Source organism: Trichechus manatus, unplaced genomic scaffold (genome assembly GCF_000243295.1).
Source record: "Trichechus manatus latirostris isolate Lorelei unplaced genomic scaffold, TriManLat1.0 scaffold00286, whole genome shotgun sequence".
NCBI classification, from domain to species: Eukaryota; Metazoa; Chordata; class Mammalia; order Sirenia; family Trichechidae; genus Trichechus; species Trichechus manatus.
Window position 1 is genome coordinate 663,231 of NW_004444222.1, and position 22,942 is coordinate 686,172.

General features: G+C 39.2%; 1 protein-coding gene across 2 annotated transcripts in view; it reads right to left on the reverse strand.

Annotated features, from left to right (window-relative positions):
- The window catches only part of HERC6 (HECT and RLD domain containing E3 ubiquitin protein ligase family member 6), a 65,500-nt gene that overhangs the window by 5,908 nt on the left and 36,650 nt on the right, over nucleotides 1–22,942 (reverse strand). For both annotated transcript variants that reach the window (XM_004390146.2, XM_023725103.1), the window contains 5 exons: nucleotides 19,147–19,317; nucleotides 18,595–18,738; nucleotides 7,849–8,015; nucleotides 5,842–5,905; nucleotides 4,820–4,890 (listed from right to left, as the gene is read on the reverse strand). In XM_004390146.2, the coding sequence (XP_004390203.2) occupies nucleotides 4,820–4,890; nucleotides 5,842–5,905; nucleotides 7,849–8,015; nucleotides 18,595–18,738; nucleotides 19,147–19,317 (617 nt within the window). The remainder of the gene's footprint in view (nucleotides 1–4,819; nucleotides 4,891–5,841; nucleotides 5,906–7,848; nucleotides 8,016–18,594; nucleotides 18,739–19,146; nucleotides 19,318–22,942) is intronic.

Genomic DNA, 22,942 nt, shown 5'->3' on the forward strand with positions numbered 1-22,942 from the left:
TCCTTGTCATCAATCTTCCCCTGGACTAGGAGCTTCTCTGCACAGGAACCCCGGGTCCAAAGGACGTGATCTGCCCCTGGCGCTGCTTTCTTCGTGGTGTGAGATGCCCCCTCTCTGCTCGCTTCCCGTTCCTTTTATCTCTTGTAAGATAAAAGGTGGTGCAGGCCACACCCCAGGGAAACTCCCTTTACATTGTATCAGGGATGTGACCTGAGCAAGGATGTTATATTCCACCCTAATCCTCTTTAACATAATCCAATCTTGCCTCATTAACCACAGGCAGAGATTACAACAGGTAGGAAAATTACAATCACAAAATGGAGGACAACCACACAATACTGGGAATCATGGCCTAACCAGTTTGACATATATTTTTGGGGGACACAATTCAATCCATGACAATTATCCACCTCACTGGCCATTCATCACATTAGACTTCCTATATCCCACAATCTGATTCATCTAGCATAGCAAGGGGAATAATTTGAATGATAGCTCATACTATTAGGTAGCCAGAACATCACAATAACCTCCTCTCTGAAGCTCCACACGCCTTGATAAGCAGAGAGCCAGGATGCCCTAATTTATAGGGCTGCCCTAACATTGGTAAAAAAAATAACTTCACCTAGGTTTGTTCTATTCTGAAAATCATAAGCTCTACTTGCACAGACAACTCGCCTAAGAGTTTATTTAACCAACCTTTAAAATCTGAACTCTTCATCTCATCAGCTCCCATATGTTCAGTTAACACATAAATTCATATATAAGAGCAAGCACCAAATCGGGACAATCACAGCAAACAAAAAAAAACCCAATTTATACTTGTGCAGCACAAGTCACAATAGCCAAAAGGTGGAAATAGCCTAAATGCCCATCAACAGATGAATGATAAACAAAATGTAGTATATACATACAATAGAATATTACTCAGTCATAAAGAGAAATGAGGTCCTGGCACATGCTACAACATGGATGAACCTTGAGAACATTGTGCTGAATGAAATAAGTCAGACAAAAATGACAAATATTGTGTGATCCCACTTGTATGAAATATCTCAAATAGGCGAGCATATGGAGATGAAAGATCATTGGTGGTTGCCAGGGGCTGATGGGAGGGAGGGGGAAAGGAGGACACAATGCTTGGGGGACACTGAGCTTCTGTTGAGGATGGTGGAGGAAATGGGGAACGGTGGTGATGGTTGAGCAACATGATGGGTGTGATTAATGTCACTGAACTGTGCATATGATGACTGTTGAAGTGGCAAGTGATTACCAATATATTTACCAACAACAAAACTGATTAAAAAAAACCAATATAACAGAAAACATAGTAATTTATCTCTATTTTCCACATTTAATCTGGAATCACTAAGTGCTTAGTGCTAGACACTGAGCTGGCTCTTGTTTTCTCCCGATGCTTCAACCATAACACATAAACTTGGACTCAAAAAGCTACTGTGGCCTGTACTTACATGAGTTTTTTTAATGTATATATGTTCATGCATACGCATATGTATTTATTTGTCTCCATTTATTTTAAATATAAGCTCATTCTGGATATCAGTCACTCTCTCTAACCACGTGTTATGGATTGAAATATGTGTTGTAAATCCTAACCCCTATACGTGTGAATATAATCCCTTCAGGGACTAGGGTTTTCTTTGTTATGTTAATAAGACTATACCATTGTAGGGTGTGTCTTAAACCATTCATTTTTAAGATATAAAAGGAACAGTTTAGGCACAGAAGGAAGCAGAAAGATTGGGGTCATGTGGATATCACCAAGGAACCAAGGAATAGAAACTGAAAGAGATGAGGATTTTCCCCCAGAGTGGATAGAGGAAGTGTTATGGATTGAATTGTGTCCTCCCAAAAATGTGTGTATCAGTTTGGTTAGGCCATGATTCCCAGTGTTGTGTGGTTGTCCTCCATTTTGTGATTGTAATTTTCCATTAAAGAGGATTGGGTGGGATTGTAACACCACCCTAACCCAGGTCACTTCCCTGATCCAATGTAAAGGGAGTTTCCCTGGGGTGTGGTCTGCACCACCTTTTACCTTACAACAGATAAAAGGAAAGGGAAGCAAGCAGAGAATTGGGGACCTCATACCACCAAGAAAGCAGTGCCAGGAGCAGAGTGTGCCCTTTGGACCAGGGTCCCTGTGCAGAGAAGCTCCTAGTCCGGGGGGACATTGATGAGAAGGCCAATGGAGAGAGAAAGCCTTCTGCTGGAGCTGATGCCCTGAATTTGGACTTTTAGCCTACTTTGCTGTGAGGAATTAAACTTCTCTTTGTTAAAACCACCCACTTGTGGTATTTCTGTTATAGCAGCACTAGATGACTAAGACAGGAAGTCTTCCCCTAGAGCTGATGCCCTGAATTCGGACTTCTAGCCTTCTAAGCTGTAAGAGAATAAGTTTCTGTTCCTTAAAGCCAATCTCTTGTAGTATTTCTGTTACAGCAGCACAAAGAAATTAAGACACTGTGAATTCACAAATCTGTCATTCCTTACCTAGTTAGGAGGAGCTGACCTGGCACTCAGGGAGGTATGGCAAGTTGGCTGAAGACTAAAATACCAGAAATAGGAATAATAGTCCTCTTTCCATTCCTCTTATCCTCCTTCCTTCCACCTGTTCTCCCTTCTTCTTCATCCATTCATCCATCTACCCAATTTTCCAGCCAATTTATATAATATGCTAGGGCTGGGCTAGGTGCTGGAGATACAATGCTGAAGATGATAAACATGGTCCATAGAGATTTTCAAAAGAGGTCACCATTAAACAACCCATTATTTTGTTCCTTCTCTCAGGATCTTTGCGTTTGCTGGTCTTTCTGCCCGTAAGTATTTCCCCCGGATACCTGCATGACTGTCTCCTACTCTTTGAGCAGCCTTCCTGGGTGTGTAGTTGTGTGCTGTCGAGTCCATTCTGACTCATAGCAACCCTATAGGACAGAGTAGAACTGCCTCATATGGTTTCCTAGGCTGTAATCTTTACGGGGGGTGGGGGGGGGATCCTGGTGGTGCGGTGTTTAAGAGCTTGGCTGCTAACCAAAAGGTTGTCAGTTCCAATCTAGCAGCGGCTCCTTGGAAACTCTATGGGGCAGCTCTACTCTGTCCTATAGGGTCACTACGAGTCAGAATCAACTGGACAGCAATGGGTTGTTTAGAATCTTTACGGGAACAGATTGCCAGTTCTTTTCTCCCAGGGCGTTTGAACCGCCAGCCTTTCCATTAGCAGCCCAGCGCTTTAACGGTTGCGCTACCAGGGCTCCTTCTTCCTGGACTGGCCTATCTAAATCAACCCCCTTCTGCTCTCCCCTGAAACCAGTGGTGTACTGGTAAAAGGTTAACAACTGGCTGTCTGAAAAGAAAAGAGAGAGCAAGAGAGAGAGCAAGCTAGTGCACACAAGCAAGCCAGCCTTCATTTGCAGTATTTGCTGACTTCTATGGAGTAAGTGAAACCCCAGAGGCACAGTGGTTAAGAGCTACGGCTGCTAACCAAACAGTCAGCAGTTCAAATCTACCAGGTGCTCCTTGGAAACTCTATGGGACAGTTCTACTCAGTCCTATAGGGTCGCTATGAGTAGGAATCCACTCAATTGGCAACAGGTTTGGTTTTTATGGAGTAAATATCCCCATCGCAGCAGATTTCAAGCTACTAATGCTTTAACAACCAGCTTTCAGAATTTCTGAAAGTTTAACAATCAGCTCTCACAAGCTGGTACCAGCTGTTTCCAGCATATCACTGTTTGTAGCTCTCTAGTCCCTTAATTGGCTTTACATTTTTTCAGAGGGCTTGTCCTTATCTGATACCGTATTACATTCTACCACACTGGAATTTAAGCTCCAGATTTTGTCTGTCGTGCTCACTGCTGTATCTCTAGCACCTAGAATGGGGTCTGGCACAGAGTTGTTGTTGTGTGCCATGGAGTTGATTCTGACTCCGAGTGACCCCGTGTGACAGAGTAGAACTGCCCCATACAGCTTTCTCAGTTGTACTCTTTGCCAGGTCTTTCTCCCATGGAGCCACTGGGTGGGTTTGAACTGCCAATCTTTCCGTTAGCAGCCAAGTGCTTAACGGTCACACCATCAGGGCTCCTCCTGGCACAGAGTAGGGGCTCAAAAATATTTGTTAAATGAATAAATAGTTGTGATGGTTAAGATTGTGTGTCAACTTGGCTGGGCCATGATTCTCAGGGTTTTCATGTAATCACACCCATGTTTGAATATACTGTGAATAGCCAATCAGATGAAAGGGAGTCTCCTTGGAGGTGTGACCCGCATCTGTATATAAGCAGACATTCTGGCTTTTTGCTCTCTCTGGATCCTGCGGCTGCTTCCTGTCGTCTCATCTCCCATGCTTGGGACTTGACTTGTCAGCTTATCTGCCGAACCTGGGATTCGTTGATCTGCACAGCCTGTGAGCAGGAGCCCCTCTCTCGGACCTGCCGATCTTGGGGTCGCCAGCTTCTGCAGCTGTGTGACTTGGGAGAGGCCTCTACCCTGATTCACGGACTTGTGACGTCCTAGCCTCTACAATCACGTGAGCTGTTTCCTTGATATAATCTCTCTATATATATATGTTTATACACTTTACTGGTTTTGCTTCTCTAGAGAACCCAGCCTAAGACAATAGTGAACAGTGCTGCGAAGGAAATATTTAATCCTTTCTTCCCTTCTTTTACTTTATAACCTTTTTATCTTTCTGAATGATGAGTAGTTGAACTTATAACCTGAGAAGTGAAAGTACATTTTTAAAGTCTAGGATAAATATGTTTTACCTGTATTCAAAGTAGATAGTCTAGGTCTCAAAACTTACTTGTTGGTTTGGTCCACAGGTATAGATACCCCATTTGGAACTAAATCAACATGATTTTTGTCCCAATATATCTGTAACAAAAATGTATTCAGGTATAAAACATGAAAGTGTGAAAAATCAACTACCCATAATACCATTATTGCCAGTACATTTTTCCTTAGAGAATTTAAAAATAACTAAAACTAAGTAATTATTTGTGTAGTTCAACCTTTTAAATAAGCATAAAAATAAAAAATTATCAGGTCATCCTATCCTAGAACATGTTGTACATGCTTTTAGGCATAACTCATTCCATTTATTTATTTACATTGTTCCCATTAATTGAACAATTGTTCTATCTTCACTTTATTGTCAGTATATAGACATAAGGCATTAAATGAGGAGAGGGTGGGAGGGTCCTGCAGTACAGAAGTAAAATATCTTTAAAAAAAGGATCCCCTACAATCAGAACAGAATGAATGAGAAATGACACATTGTGAAAAATGTAACCAATATCACTGAATAATTTGTGTAGAAATTATTAAATGGGAACTTAATTTGCTGTGTAAACTTTCACCTTAAACACAGTAAAATACTATTTAAAAAAAAGAGATCTTTAATTCAACATTGTTGTTGTTTTTAGTTGCCACCGAATTGGCTGTGACTCCTGGCAACCCCATGTGTTCAGAGTAGAACTGCTCCCTCCATAGGGTTTTCAAGGCTGTAACCTTTTGGAAGCAGATTGCCAGGCCTTGCTTCCAAGGTGCTTCTGGGTGGGTGTGAACCATCAGCCTTTTGGCTAGTAGTTGAGTGTTTAATCATTTACACTACCCAGGGGCTACCTATTTAAGATACTATTAGATAAATAAAAATAAAAATAATTTTAAAAACCATGATTAATGTAATTGGTGTCACTAAATTGTACGTGTGAAAAACATTAAATTGGCAAATGTTGTGTTATATATATTTTTCACAAAAAACAAACAAACAAACAAACAACCAGATTAAACCTAAACTATAACATGGCTTTCATTAGTACTCACAGAAAAAAAAATGTAAAGTTCTCCGAGGTCATCAGCTTCATCATTTAGAACTTCTTGCAAACTCCTAATGAAAATTTTGGTTTAAAAATTATATTTATTGATCTCACAAAATTTTAAAAGTAATAAAAGTTCACTAAAAAAAAATAGAAATACATAAAATGCAATGTAAATTTCCTCTCTTCCACGTTCCCAATACCTCTTCCTAGAGCTAACCTCTGTTTACAGTTCGAGTTGTTGGACCACTGCTACCACACAGATACTGAGGGAGTTACAAAAAGGTGTCCCTTCCTCTAGATCAGTGATTCGCAAACAGTGGTGATTCTGTCCCCCAGACATTTAACAAAGGCTGGAGACATCTTTGGTTGTCATGACTTGGGGGATGGTTGCTATTGGCATTTAGTGGCAGTGCTGCTAATCATCCTACAATGCACAGGATAGCCCCCTACTACAAAGAATTATCCAGCCCAAAATGTCAATATTGCTGAAGCTGATAAACCCTGATCTACACATCAGGGCATACAGTGTCGATCTAGCTGGTTTATTTCTCTATTAACAGCGTACGAGAACAGAGAATCCTTTCCCCCCAATCTGTTGCCAACCCTATATTTTATTAAAAATAATCTTTAATAGTTGTCAATGTGTAAGCAGAAAATGACATCTTATTTGCATTTCTTCAGTTCTAGTGAGGTTGAGCACATCTTCATTCTGTAATCAGCTATACACATATATATGTATGTATGTTGTTGTTAGTTGCTCTCGAGTCATGAAAACCCTATGTGTGCAGAGTAGAACTGCTCCAGAGGGTTTTCAAGGCTGCAATTTTATGGAAGCAGATCACCAGGCCTGTCTTCTGAGGCACCTCTGGGTGGGTTCGAACCACCAATCTGTAGGCTAGTAGTTGGGCCCTTAACTGTCTGCACCACCCAGGTTTTGTCTTCACTGAGTCCTAAACAAATCAGACTCATTTTCGTCTCTGTGTTTTCTATCCAGCAGTATAGCATAATATGTAAGAGTGAAGGCTTTGGGGTCAGACAGTCCTGAATTCATATCCTGGCTTTATCACTTGCTAGTTGTATGTCCACTGTCAATTTATAAATCTTGACTCAATGGCAACTAACAACATCAACCATATATACACACACAGTGGCTCAGCTGCTAGCCAAAATCCACCAGCCACTCCTTGGAAACCCTATTGGGGGAGTTCTGCTCTGTCCTATAGGGTTGCTATGAGCTGGAATCAGCTTGATGGCAACAGGTTTGGTTTTATTTTGGTATATATTTATATAGCAATACAAATATTTCTACATATTTATACATCAGGGATCTTTTGTCTATCATATATGTTGTCAGTATTTTCCTCACAGGGTCTAGTTTGCTCTTTAACTTAGAACAAGTATTTTTCTACCCTTAAAAAAAAATTATTAAAAAAAATAAATTATGACACGCTGAAATAATATTTAAGATAAGTATAGCATGGATGATTCTCACTCAGGATATTGTATACTGTCCAAAGCAACTGTTTCCATGTGGATAATTTTAAGGGACCAGGTCAAAACTCTGTTCATCATACCAGTACCAGTTGCCGTTGAGTCGACTCTGACTCATGGTGACCCCATGTGTGTCAGAGAAGAACTGTGCTCCAGAGGGTTTTCAGTGGCTGATTTTTTGGAAGTAGATCACCAGGCCTTTCTTCCAAGGTGCCTCCGAGTGGATTCGAACCACCAACCTTTCAGTTAGCAGATGAACATGTTAACTGTTTGCACCACCCAAAGACTCCCTATTTATTGTACTGGTTGATAATTAGAAAAGCATTTGGCTGTTCTCCATTTTTGAAGGTTTGCTGTATTATAAGTCATGCTAAAATTCAAAGTCATATAAAGTGCATACATTCACTGAAATTGAAAATCTTGTCTGTATGTGTCTGTGTGTGTAAAATATTCTTTATTTGTGCCTAAACAACCAAGATTTACTAGATATAATCTAGGAAAAGCAATTGCATTTACTTACTTCCCAAGAAGAGGACTGAGTTCTTTTAAATCTTCCAGTGATGGTTTTTGGCCCAGAAGTTTCTTAAACAGAGCCAGTGGGAAAGGAAGGTTGACAACGTTTAGATGGAATAAGGAGAGGCCACACAGTACCCCAAAGAGGAAATATCTATTCTTCTCAACTTTAGGCTGAAAAAGGAGGAGAAAAAAAATTGCCAATGTATTATGAATGATCCCTAATAGAAAGGGATAATTAGATTAGTAAGATTTTTGTATTTCCTTTTCTTAAAAATGACAGATTAGAAACAAAATTGGCTCTAGGAAAGTAAAAATTTGCATTTCTTATACAGGCTATTTTAAATACAAATCAATGGTTCTGAACATTAAATAAATTAAATGAACATCTATTTTTTTGTTACTAACAGATCTGGAATATAAAAAAAATACACTCAGCTATCCTTATAAATTGGAGTTTCCACTATTGAATTTTATCTCTGCCTTCAAATTCATGTATAAAGGCAAAACTGAGAAAGGAAAGGAGCATTGTTATGGACTGAATTATGGCCCCCAAAAATGTACGTTGGAGTCTTGACTCTTATTGCACCTATGGATGTAATAGTATTTGGAAATAGTGCTTTCTTTGTTACGTTAATAAGGCCATATCTGTGTAGTGTGTAAACCTAACCACTTCTGAGTGATATAAAGATAGAGACATGTAAGCACAAATTGGGGAAGATAGATGCCACGTCATGTGACGATCAATAAAAAACTGAGGAATTCTGGAAGAGACAAGGTTCTTCCCCCCAGGGTGGACAGAGAGAGTGAGAGCCTTCCCCTAGAGCCTGAATTCAGTCTTTTAGTCTTCTGAATGATGAGAATTTTTTTTTTTTTTTAAGTCACTCTCTTCGGTATTTCTGTTACAGCAGCACTAGTAAACTAAGACACTTTTACTGGACATCAAACATGTCGGATGGGTGCCATGAGGGGTGTCTCCTTCAGCACTGCAGTCCACAGCCTAGATGTGCTTCCAGGGCGAAGCTTATGGGTCAGGGAAGGTAACTGATGCTGCTGACCATGAAGGTGGGTGGAAGAAAGAAGGAGAAGATAGAATCTGACAAAGTTGGCTTCACTTCTCTCTACATTTTGTAGTCCTAGATGAGAGAAAATACTGGCTTCATCTGTCCAGGCCAACACTTAGCCCACTGGAGTGATCACTAGCCTGAAAATACTAAGATTTAGATTCCTGAAACATTCTTACTGTTAGCATGACATTGGGTCACTCACATAACATTCTGTGCCTCAATCTACTTGCCCTATTAACTTCTGAGAGTGATTGTTGGGCTAAATATTAAAAACGCATTTGATGTCACTGAATTATACATGTAAAAATTGTTGAATTGGCAAGTGTTTTGCTACATATATTTTTACCACAATAAGAAATACTTGTGGATTTTTAAAATAAGTTAAAAGTACAAGTGATCTCCAAAACTGGCCGTACCTAACCTAATCAGTCTTATTTCCCATGATTTGTAATGTGTCCCCTGGGTTCCAGTTGCTTTTGTCTTTTCACTGAGTCCTAAACACATCAGACTCATTTTCATCTCTGTGTTTTCTATCCAGCAATATAGCGTAATGCTTTGGGGTCAGACAGTCCTGACATCATGTTGTTGCTTCATCATTTTCTCATTGGCAATTTATTTAATCTCTCTGAACCTCCATTTCTTCTTCTGTAAAATGGGAATAAACCACCTACCTCACAGCGTTGAGGTAAGGTTTATTTTTCTTCTCTCCTTCCTCCACTTGCATCTATCTTTTGGATCCACTTCATACCTATCCTGCAACATCAACCTCAAGTCTCAATTTCTTTATGACACTTTCCCCAGACACTTCAGTCTTCTTTGATTTCATTCTGTACTAATTAAGAAGCCTTTAAGTTTGTATGGAGCCCTGGCGGTGCAGTGGTTAAGAGCTTGGCTGCTAGCCAGAAGGTCAGCAGTTTGAATCTACCAGCAGCTTCTTGGAAACTCTAGGGGCAGTTCTACTCTGTCCTATAGGGTCTCTATGAGACAGCAATGGGTTTGTTTTTGTTTGTTTGTTTAAGTTTGTATAGCCCCTTTAAAGTTTTCATGATGCTTTCATACTTTCACATACCTTGTTTTATTCTCGTGACAGCCCTATAAAGCATTCAGAGCAAAAATTATGTCCGTTTTATAGATGAACAAACTGAAAACCTGGAGGCTAAATGATTTGCTCATGATTCCTCAAGACTAGAACTATGGGATTATGATCCCACACCAGGGCTTCCTTTCCCACCTGCCATGCTTCTCAACAACAATTACACTTAAAGAGTCTTTGTTGTTGCCAGGTGCCTTCGAGTCGGTTCCAACTTATAGTGATCCTATGAACGACAGAACGAAACACTGCCCCGTCTTGTGCCATCCTCACAATCATTGTTATGCTTGAGCCCATTGTTGCAGCTACTGTGTCAATCCATCTCCTTGAAGGTCTTCTTCTATTTTGATCACCCTGTACTTTACCAAGCATGATGTCCTTCTCCAGAGACTGGTCCCTTCTGGTAACATGTCCAAAGTATGTGAGACAAAGTATCACCGTACTTGCTTCTAATGAGCATTCTGGCTGTACTTCTTCCAAGACAGATTTGTTCGTTTTTCTGGCAGTCTATGGTATATTCAATACTCTTCAGTATTCTTTGCCAACACCATAATTTAAAGGCATCAATTCTTCTTCACTCTTCTTATTCATCATCCAGCTTTCATATGCATATGAGGCGATTGAAAATACCATGGCTTGGGTCAGGTGCACCTTAGCCCTTAAAGTGATATCTTTGTTTTTTAACACTTTAAAGAGGTCTTTTGCAGCAGATTTGTCCAGTGCAATGTGTCATTTGATTTCTTTGACTGCTACTTCCATGGGCATTGATTGTGGATCCAAGTAAAATGAAATCCTTGACGACTTCATTCTTTTCTCTGTTTATCATGATGTTGCTTATTGGTCTAGTTGTGAGGATGTTTGTTTTCTTTATGTTGAGGTGTAATCCATACTGAAGGCTGTGGTCTTTGATCTTCATCAGTAAGTGCTTCAAGTCCTCTTCACTTTCCGCAAGCAAAGTTGTGTCATCTTCATATCACAGGTTGTTAATGAGTCTTCCTCCAATCCTGATGCCACATCCTTTTTCATATACTCCAGCTTCTTGGATTATTTGCTCAGCATACAGACTAAATAAGTATGGCGAAAAGATACAACCCTGACATACACCTCTCTTGACTTTAAACCATGCAGTATTTCCTTGTTCTGTTTGAATGACTGCCTCTTTGTCTAAGTACAGGTTCCTCATGAGTACAATTAAGTGTTCTAGAATTCCCATTCTTCACTATGTTATTCATAATTTGTTATGACCCACATAGTCGAATGCTTTTGCATAGTCAATAAAATACAGGTAATCATCCTTCTGGTATGGCAGTTCCCTGTTGATGTACTGCTGCAACCACTTTTGAATAATCTTCAGCAAAATTTTACTTGCGTGTGATATTAATGATATTGTTTGATAATTTCTGCATTCTGTTGGATCACCTTTCTTTGGAAAAGGGTACAAATACGGATCTTTTCCAGTCAGTTGGCCAGGTAGCTGTCTTCCAAATTTCTTGGCATAGAGAGAGCGCTTCCAGCGCTGCATCCATTTGTTGAAACATCTCAATTGGTATTCCATCAATTCCTGCAGCTTGTTCTTTACCAATGCCTTCAGTGCAGCTTGGACTGCTTCCTTTAGTACCATCGGTTCTTGATCACATGCCGCCTCCTGAAATGGTTGAACGTGGATCAATTCTTTTTGGTACAGTGACTCTGTGTATTCCTTCCATCTTCTTTTGATGTTTCCTGTGTTGTTTAATATTTTCCCCATATAATCCTTCAATATCACCACTTGAGGCTTGAATTTTCTCTTCAGTTCTTTCAGCTTGAGAAATGCCGAGCGTGTTCTTCCCCTTGGGTTTCCTAACTCCAGGTCTTTGCACATTTCATTATAATACTTTACTTTGTCTTCTCGAGTTGCCCTTTGAAATCTTCTGTTCAGCTTTTTTATCTCATCGTTTCTTCCACTTGCTTTAGCTATTCTACATTCAACAGCAAATTTCAGAGTCTCTTTTGACATCCATTTTGGTCTTTTTTTTCCTGTCTTTTTAACTACCTCTTGCTTTCTTCATGGATGATGTCCTTGATGTCATTCTACAACTCGTCTGGTCATTAGTGTTCAATGTGTCACATCTATTCTTGAGATGGTCTCTAAATTCAGGTGGGATATACTCAAGGTTGTATTTTGGCTTTCATGAACTTGTTTTAATTTTCTTCAGCTTCATCTTGAACTTGCAAATGAGCAATTGATGGTCTGTTCTGCAGTCGGCCTCTACCCTTGTCCTGACTGATGATAATGAGCTTCTCCATCATCTCTTCCCATAGATGTAGTCGATTTGATTTCTGTGTATTCCATCTGGCAAGGTCCACATGTATAGTTGTTTATGTTGTTGAAAAACAGCATTTCCAATGAGTAAGTAGTTGGGCTTGGAAAATTCTATCATGAGATCTCCTGAGTCATTTCTATCACCAAGGCATATTTTACAGCTACTAATCCTTTTTTGTTTCCAACTTTTGCATTCCAACAACCAGTAATTATCAGTGCATCTTGATTGCATGTTTGATCAACTTCAGACTGCAGAAGTTGGTAAAAATCTTCAATATCTTCATCTTTGGCCTTAATGGTTGGGGCGTAAATTTTAATAATAGTCATATTAACTAGTCTTCCTTGTAGGTGTATGGATATTATCCTATCACTGATAGCGTTGTACTTCAGGATAGATCTTGAAATGTTCTTTTTGACAATGGACACAACTTCATTTTGTCATTCCTAACATAGTAGACAATATGATTGTCTGATTCAAAATGGCCAATACCAGTACATTTCAGCTCACTAATGCCTAGGATATCAATCTTTACGGGTTCCATTTCATTTTTGACAACTTCCAATTTTCCTACATTCATACTTTGTACATCCCATGTTTCTATTATTAATGGATGGTTGCAGCTGTTTCTTCTCTTTTTGAGTCATGCCACATCAGCAAATGAAGGTCCTGAAAGCTCGACTCCATCCACATCATTAAGGTCAACTCTACTTTGAGGAGGCAGCTCTTCCTAGTCACATTTTGAGTGCCTTCCAACCTGAGGGGCTCTTCTTCTGGCACTATATCAGAAAATATTCTTCTGCTACTTATAGGGTTTTCACTGGCCAATTTTTTCAGAAGTAGACTGCGAGGTCTTTCTTCCTAGTCTGTCTTACTCTGGAAGCTGTGCTGAAATCTGTCCATTAAGGGTGACCCTGCTGGTATTTGAAATACTGGTAGGAAAGCTTCTAGTATCACAGCAACGCACAAGCCACCACAGTACAACAAAGTGATGGAGAGCATCCATAATTTAGAACCAATTGATAGTTTCCAGTGTTTTAGTCATATCACTCTACATATATGACAAGCTTCAGAAGGAAAAGGATTGCATCTTATACTGATTTGAAGTGCTCACAATATTGAATACAAATGGAACCCTCAATAAACATCCAATAAATGCTTCTTGACTGACTGCTAAAAATCTAACCATTGACATCTTGGCCATTCCTATCATTTTTGTTGTCAATGTTGTTATTGTTTTCCAATCCTGGAAGTAAAATTGCCTTTGTCTCTTTATTTTTTTTAATTTATTGTGCTTTAAGTGAAAGTTTATAGTGCAGATTAGTTTCTCGTTTAAAAATTTATAAATAAATTGTTTTGTGACGTTGATTGCAATCTCTGCAATGTGTCAGCACTCTCCCCCTTGGCACCCCTGGTTCCCCACATCCATTCATGCAGTTTTCCTGTCCCTTCCTGACTTCTTGTCTTTGCTTTTGGGCAGGTGTTGCCCATTTGGTCTCATACACTTGATTGAACTAAGAAGCACATTCCCCACGTGTTATTGTGTGTTTTATAGGGCAGTCTAATCTTTGACTGAAAGGTGGACTTCAGGAGTGGCTTCAGTTCTGAGTTAGGGTGTTTGGAGGCCATAGTCTGGGGTTCCTTCAGTCTCTGTCAGACCAGTAAGTCTGGTCTTTTTTTGTGAATTTGAATTTTGTTCTATATTTTTCTCCCGCTCTGTCTGGGATCCTCTTTGTGATCCCTGTCAGAGTGGTTGGTGGTGGTAGCCAGGTACCATCTGGTGTTCTAGGCTCAGGCTGGTGGGGGCTATGGTTCATGAAGTCTATTAGTCCTTTGGACTAACATTTTCCTTGTGTCTTTGGTTTTCTTCATTCTCCTTTGCTCCAAATGAGATGGAACGAATAGTTGTATCTTAGATGGCCGCTTGCAAGCTTGTAACATGCCAGATGTTACTCAGCAAAACAGGATGGAGAACATTTTCTTTATGAACTACATTATGCCAGCTGACCTAGATGTCTGCAGAGATCATGGCCCCATCCCTCAGCTCCAGTAATTTGGTCCTTCAAGGTGTTTGGATGTATCTAGGAAGCTTCTATGACTTTGCCTTGATCAGGTTGTTCTGACTTCCCCTACACTGTGTGTTGTCTTTTCCTTCACCAAAGTTCACACTTGTCTACTATTTAGTCAGTGATTTCCCCTCCTCAACCCTCCCCTCCGTTTTAACCATCTGCTTTAGTTATCTAGTGCTGCTATAACAGAAATACCACAAGTGGATGGCTTTAACATAAACTTATTTCCTCACAGGCTAGGAGGCTAGAAGTCTGAATTCAGGGTGCCAGCTTGCGAGGAATGCTTTATCTCTCTGTTGTTTCTGAGGAAAGGTCCTTGTCATCAATCTTCCTGTGGTCTAGGAGGAGCTTCTCTGTGCAGGGATCCCAGATCCAAAGGACGTGCTCCGCTCCTGACGCTTCTTTCTTGGTGGTACGAGGTCCCTCTCTTCTCTGCTTGCGTCTTTCTCTCTTTTATATCTCAAAAGAAATTGACTCAAGAGACAACCTAATCCTGTAGATTGAGTCCTGCCTCATTAACATAACTGCCTCTAATCTTGCCTCATTAACATCACAGAGGTAGGATTTACAACTCACAGGATAATCACATCAGATTATAAGATGGTGGACAAGCATACAATACTGGGCATTATAGCCTAGCCAAGTTGACAGACATTTTTGGGGGACACAATTTAGTCCATAACACCATCAAAGATTGTTTCTTTCTGTGTGTAAACCTTTGAATTTTTATAACAGTGGCTTCATACAATATTTGTCCTGTTGTGATTGACTTATTTTACTCAGCATAATGCCCTCCAGGTTCATCCATGTTGTGAGATGTTTCTCAGATTCATCATTGTTCTTTATCCTTGCACAGTATTCTACTGTGTGTATGTACCATCAGTTGTTTATGTATTCATCTGTTGATAGTCACTAGATTGTTTCCATTTTTTTGCTATTGTGAATAATGCTGCAGTGAACATGAATGTGCATGTGTCTATTTGTGTGATGGCTCTTATTTCTCTAGGATATATTCCTGGGAGTGGGATTGCTGGATGGTGTGGTATTTCTACTTCTAGCTTTTTAAGGAGGCACCATATGGTTTTCTAGAGTGGTTGTATCATTTTACAATCCTACCAGCAGTGCGTAAGAGTTCCAAATCTCCCTGCATCCTCTCCAATATTTGTTATTTTCTGTTTTTTTGATTAGTGCCAGTAATGTCGGTGTGAGATGGCATCTCATTGTAGTTTTTTTTTTTTCCTATTTATTGATTTTTTATTGTACTTTAGATGAAGGTTTACAGAACAAATAGTTTCTCATTAAACAGTTAGTACACATATTGTTTTATGGCAATGGTTAACAATGCCACAACATGTCAACACTGTCCCTTCTCAACCATGGGTTCCCTATTACCAGCTTTCCTGTCCCCTCCTGCCTTCTAGTCCTTGTCCCTGGTCTGTTGTGCCCCATTAGTCTCGTTTTGTTTTATGGGGCTGTCTAATCTTTGGCTGAATGGTGAACCTCAGGAGTGACTTCATGTCCAGGGGCCATACTCTCAGGGTTTCTCCAGTCTCTCTCAGGCCAGTAAATCTGGTTGTTTTTTGTGAGTTAGAATTTTGTTCTACACTTTTCTCCAGCTCTGTCCGGGACACTCTGTTGCGATCCTGGTCAGAGCAGTCAGTGCTGGTAGCTGGGCACCATCTAGTTGTACTGGACTCAGTCTGGTGGAGGCCGTGGTAGTTGTGTCATTGTAGTTTTGATTTGCATTTCTCTAATGGCTAAGGATCTTAAGCATTTCCTCATGAGTCTGTTAGCTAGCTGAACGTCTTCTTTGGCAAAGTGTCTGGTCATATCCTTTGCCCATATTTTAATTAGGTTATTTGTCTTTTTGTTGTTGAGGTGTTGAAATCTTGCGTAGATTTTAGACATTAGACCCTTGTTGGATATGTCATAGCCAAAAATTTTTTTCCAGTCTGTAGGTTCTCTTTTTACTCTTTTGAAGAAGTCTTTTCATGAGCTTAAGTGTTTAATTTTTAGGAGCTCCCTGTTGTCTAGTTTATCTTCTAGTGTTTGTGCATTCTTAGTCATGGTTTGTATTCTATTTACACCATGTATTAGGGCCCCGATGTTGCCCCTATTTTTTCTTCATTGATCTTTATTGTTCTATGCTTTATATTTAGGTCTTTGATCCATTTTGAGTTAGTTTTTATATATGGTGTGAAGTATGGATCCTGTTTCTTTTTTTTTTTTTTTTTTTTTTAAGATTTACATCCAGTTTTGCCAGCACCATTTGTTAAAAAGACTGTCTTTTCCCCATTTAATGGACTTTGGCTCTTTGTGAAATATCAGCTGCTCATAGATGGATGGATTTATGTCTGTGTTCTTGATTCTGTTCAATCGGTCTATGTGTCTGTCATTGTATAAGTACCAGGCTGTTTTGACTACCTTGGCTGTATAGTAGGTTCTAAGATCAGATAATGCGAGGCCTCCTACTTTGTTTTTTCTTCAATAATGCTTTGCTTATCCGGGGCCTCTTTCCTTTCCATATAACATTGGTTATTAGTTTCTCGATCTTGTTAAAGAATGCTATTGGAATTTGGATCGGAATTGCATTATATCTGTAGGTCGCTTTGGGCAGTATTGACATTTTCACATTGGTGAGGGCCTTTCCTACCTTTTAGAGGTTGTAATGGATTGAATTGTGTCCCCCCAAAATATATGTTGTAAATCCAAACTCTTATACATGTGATATAATCTCATTTGGGAATAGGGTTTTCTTTGTTATATTAATGAGGCCATGCCAGTGTAGGGTGTGTTTTAAGCCAATCACTTTTGAGATACAAAAAGAAAAGATTAAGCACAGAAGAAAGCAAGGACAAATAGCGGAGGGTTGATGCCATTGGTAGCTCTCCAAAGAAGCCCCGAGACTAAAGCTACAGAAGCTAAGACAAAAATTTTCCCCCAGACCGGACAGAGAGAGACTTCCCCTAGAGCCAGCATCCTCAATTCGGACTTCTAGCTCCCAAACTGTGAGAAAATAGTTTTATGTTTCTTAAAGACACTCACTTGTGGTATTTCTAATATAGCAGCACTGAGAAACTAAGACAGAAGTTCATTCTTTCTCAAAATGATACAAAGAAACTTTCAGTATTTTTTCATACCCATTCATCTTTCTGCTCCTATTCTTTGTCTTTTCTGGATCCCAAACCTTCACCATGTCATTTGGAATAACATTTGGAAGTTTATGGGTAAGGGGGTCAATAAATAGAAACTCAACATGTGATTCTTTTTAGAACTATTTGTTCCGTGTTACTAATAGGGAAATACAGACAAGTCTTTTGCTACTTTAAAAAATAAAATGTTTATATTTTGGAGATCTTTATTAAAAATCGTTAATTTATCTCCTTATTATAATTGGCAATTATCTCTAGGATTCAGTCAATAATTTCTCTCCTCATTTGAAATACTCTAGATTAGTGCTTCTCAGAATTTGGGAAATAACTAAAATATCCATCAACAGGAGACTGGGTAAACCAATTGTGGTATATGCATACAATAGTAGGTTGCTGGTGTTAGTTGCCATAGAGTGGGCTCCAGCTCAAGACAACCCTAACTAAATGTTGCTCGTCTACATAATAGTATACTACTGATCAATAACAAGAAATGAACTATGGATATATGCCATAACATGGATGAATCTCAAAGTAATTATGCTGAGTGAAAGAAGGCAGGTATAAAAGACAAATTATATATAAGATTTTAGGAAATTCAAACTAGGCCATAGTGACAGAAATCGGAACAGTGGTTGCCTGAGCATGGAGGAAGGAGCAGGAGTGAGAAATTAGAAAGAGACAGGAGGAAACTTTTGGGGGTGATGAATACATTCATTTTCTTGACCATGGTGATAATTTCATGGGTATAAGTACATCAAAACTTATGAAATTTGATACTTTAAATATATGCAGTTTATTTTATGTCAATTATACTTTAATAAAATTGTTTAAGAAATGTTATGTGCATCTGAATCACCTGAGGATCTTAAAATATAGGTCTGATTCATTAGATCTCGGGTCGCCTGCATTTCTAATACCTCCCAAGTGATGCTGTAGTTGCTGGTCTGTGGATTGTATTTTGACTAGCAAGGTTCTAGATGGCCTAATGCTACTGTATTTTCTATAGTTTGAATTCGCAGTATGTGGTCCACCTTTTCTGTTCTGAAAAAAATATAAGAAAAAAATAAAAACTTACTTTGGCAGGAAACCACATGTAGGAACCATCTTCAGGATACATGAACATTCCATATTCTGGTCGGGTCATCTCTTCAAATACACAGTGGAAGAACTCTGACCTGACTCCTCCAGCTTCAGAAACAATTTCTTCCGTAAATTCAATCTGAGGAAAGATAACACACTTTCAGGTTCAGATTTAAAATACAATACCTTGATCTCCCAAACATGTAAACGAACTCAGTGAAGATCTGCAAAGCAACCCAGAAGAGTTGAGCCAGATCCTCAGCTGAACTGCACATTTGTGAAATAAATGATTGTTATTTTAAGCTTCGGAAGAAGTCATCATGCAGCATTTTTATAGCCATAGGTAACTAATAGTTAACTCATAACCAAATGCGCAATTAAATATCCCATAGCTATTCTCTGGAGGGTAAGAAGGGGATTCTGGAAACCATAAGACTGATAACCATAGTTGCAAATGCAGGTTCTAATAAGAAGGCCTGTGCTACATTATAGAAACACCCCCCGCCCGCCACATCATTAAAACATCCAATGAGACTTTTTATTGTACCACTAATGCTTTACGTAGGTCATTGACTTCAACTTGGCTTATTTGGCGCAGAGCATCTTCAACCAGGTGACTCCGTCTGACTTTCAGTATAAATTTGGGAGGAGAAGGAAATTCACTCTTTCTTTGTATAAACATTTGCATATGTTCCTGGTATGCTTTCTCTATTGACCCCTAAAAAAAGAAATATTTTACTTGGTTTCTCCTTTGAGAAGTGTTTAATATTTCAAATAAATATTTTAATATAGCATGCATATATACCTGCCGTTACTATATACACTCACATTGTAATTATTTAAGGAAAAGGACATCATATCTACACTATGGAAAATGAGAGACAGTAGAATTAGAGAAAATATGGCACCTGGGAATTGGGTACATGGGATCAGTCACCATGGATGAATAGCTAAGTAATTGAAAGCTAACTCAGATCACTTATTATAGTAAACATGATTCTTAAAGGCAATACTGGCATCCAACATGCTGAGGCATTCATCTATCATCAATCTTAAGAAGTCTTATTAATATAATGGCAGATTAAGAGCTCAAGGATGATGTCAGCTATAAGAAAAAATCTGAAAGACTTGCTCAGAGAAGATCCATTCTTCTTCAAATAACTGTGATTCATCCACAGAATCTGCATGGCAATTCCCTAAAAATATGCTACAGGTGGCCTCATTTATATCTAGCATTGCTCCCAGCCACCCTCCATAGTATTTCTCTTTAGCTTTTCTGAATTCTCAGCACTCCCTTACCCTAATCTTGATTCTTATCTTCGATTGGCAACCTAGTGTTGAACTTGCTATCCTTGCTTTGACCTTAAGCACTTCTCTAGAGCTTCTGGTATATCATAAGGACAATAAAGGAGAATTTAGAACATATATACTAATGAAACCCTCCTGGGGCCTGTTCTACAATAGTGACAGTAAGACCAGTGGATAACAGCTGTCCTACTGCAAGTTTCTAGGCTGACTGTGGTTGCCCACATTAGCTCTCTGCAAGCATCTCAGAGATGGACTTGCATCTGAACTTGGGAAAGCCTACCCCAAATCTCTGCCACCACTAAATGCTGAGAAATTTATATGTCATTCTACTATGTTCTTCTGTTTTTTCCTTAAGATGTTATTTGTAAAGAAGCTCCAGGCTTGTAGAGAAATTGAACAAGTCCCATTTCAGGTCTTTCCTGGTGGTGGGTCATCTCTTTCTGTGGCCCAGGAGTCTTTAGCTCAGGGACACTCAGCAACACTGACTGCTGAGCAACATGTTCTATGAGTATGCGTGACAGGGAGGAGCCAGCAACATCCTCCATCAACTATACCAGGGAAAGGTGTCTGTGGCCTGCTTCAGGCCCAGCCATCTCTCACCTAACCAAGCATTGATCTGGAATCCTGCATCTCATCTTATTTTCCAGCTTCTCTACTCCAGTTCTCCATATATTGGTTTCCCCTCTGTACTTTTACCTATTTGAATTGCTAACCCAGTTTGAAGATTACAGTTTTGACTGTGTCCATCAGCTTTCCTCTCGAGGACAGGACTGTAGAGTTTGCTTTCCAACTGCACCCACGGCAACTATAACTAAGAGACTTTACGGAGTCTTATTCTCAAGTCTTCGGTATGCAACCGGCTTCATGGTATGCAACCGGCCTAGGTCCACTGTCCACCTAGCCCTCACTAACAGAGTAGCAGAGTGGTTGTTTTTGTTACTTGTCATTGAGTCAATTCCAACTCATGCATGCAGAGTAGAACTGCTTCATAGGGTTTTCAAGGCTGTGACCTTTCAGAAGCAGATAGCCAGCCTGCCTTTTGAGGTGCCTCTGGGTGGGTTTGAACCGCCACTCTTTCAGTTGAGTGCTTAACCATTAGCACCACCCAGGACAGAGAGAAATATTGCTGTACGAGGGAATACCATAGAGGGAGAGACTTGTTTAAAGGGAACTTTAAGGGGAATTTAGATTTGGAAAGGATAGACACAATCCATCTTCTCCCTTTACAAGGGATGTTAGAGAAATTAAAAAAAAATAGAGATGGCTTAAAAATAATAGATGATCTCGATAGATCTCCTTATAGACATGCTGATGACAGACTCCTGACAAATACACTAATATTAACCAGAAGGAGAGTCCTTCTCTATGAAATGCTATCAGTAGGATGTACTTCATCTACCCAGGTTGCTTACTGTGGATTTATGGGGCATGGTTCATTGGAAAATATAATGTAAACTATGTAATTAATAGGATATAAAAAGGAAATGTTGTGTAACTGAAATGGCTACTTTTATGCACATGATGTGCCAGACTTCGTCATGTTTCACCGAGATAGCCTATATCCTTTAAATTATTAATAAAAGTTAGTACTAGGTATGATTTCTGACTTCTGTGATTCTTTAAAGTATAAAGGTTATAGATAAATAGATAAGAACCTTTCCTGAAGAATGACCTAGACTCAAGCCATCAAAAAATGTTTGGAAAACCTTTAGCATAATGTACATGCTTAACTGAGAACTAAGGCTGATCAGAGAGACAAAATAGTATGTAAACATTATGTGGCAATAATACAACTACCCAGGACACCAGCAGAAGAAGGAACAAAGAATAAACTCACTGACTGACTCATAGGCATCATCTGGGAATAAAAGAATTGTCAGTTGGAGTTTGCAAACCAAGTAGTTGTTGCTTAAACAGAGATAAAAAACCAAAGACTTTAACACTAAGCACATAGTAGTAAACAAAGCTGGATCAAGGAGGAAAAGGGAGGGAAAAAGAAAGAAGCAGTTACTAGATAATTTCAGTATTGCTCATAGTAAGAAAATAATAGATAGTATTGACAGAAAGTGAGGACTACTGAATTACATACAGGTATGAGATTAAAGGTAAGCACTGGGCAAAAGGGAAACCTTCCTAAATAACAAAAGAAATACAAAAATCAAAAGAGAAAGAAGATAAAACAAATCACATAAAGAAAGACTGAGTATTTGTGTATATATTAAATACAGCACAAGGCAAAGAAAAGAAAGGGCAGTGGTGTATAACGTAAATGCAAAAGGTGATTTTGATAGCAGGTAGTCAAGCCAAAAAGAGATTTAAAAAAAGGGAGGGGGAACACAGTATAGTACTAAATTATAATGTAATTAATAATTCACAAATTACAATGAAAATATAACAATCATCAATAACTATGCACCAAATAAAGGAGTCTAGTGGCACTGTGGTTAATAAGCACATGGCTGCTAACTGAAAGGTAGGTGGTTCGAAGTCAGCAGCCGCTCTAAGGGAGTAAGATGTGGCAGTCTGCTTTCTTAAAGATTACAGCCTTGGAAACCCTATCCAGCAGTTCTGTTCTGCCCTATAGGGTCAATATGAGTCAGAATCAACTCGATGGGAATGGGTTATACACCAAATAACAGCAGTAAATTTCACAGAACAGAAACAATAGGAGATGGAAGAAAAACAGACGAACTTACATTAACAATAGGGGAATTTAATAATCTCAGACAGATAAAGTAGAAAAAAATGGTAAATTTTCGTTCTTGTTGTTAGGTGCCATTGAGTTGGTTCTGACTCATAGTAACCTTATGTACAACAGAACGAAACACTGCCTGGTCCTGCACCATCCTCACAATCATTGCTATGTTTGAGCCCATTGTTGCAGCCTTGGTAAAAACAATGGCAGAAATTGCATAATAGAATTTTGCAAGACCAACATCCTACTCATTGGAAATAACTTTCTCAACAACATAAATGGTGACTATGCATGTGGACCTTACCAGATTGAATACACAGGAATCAAATCGACTATGTCT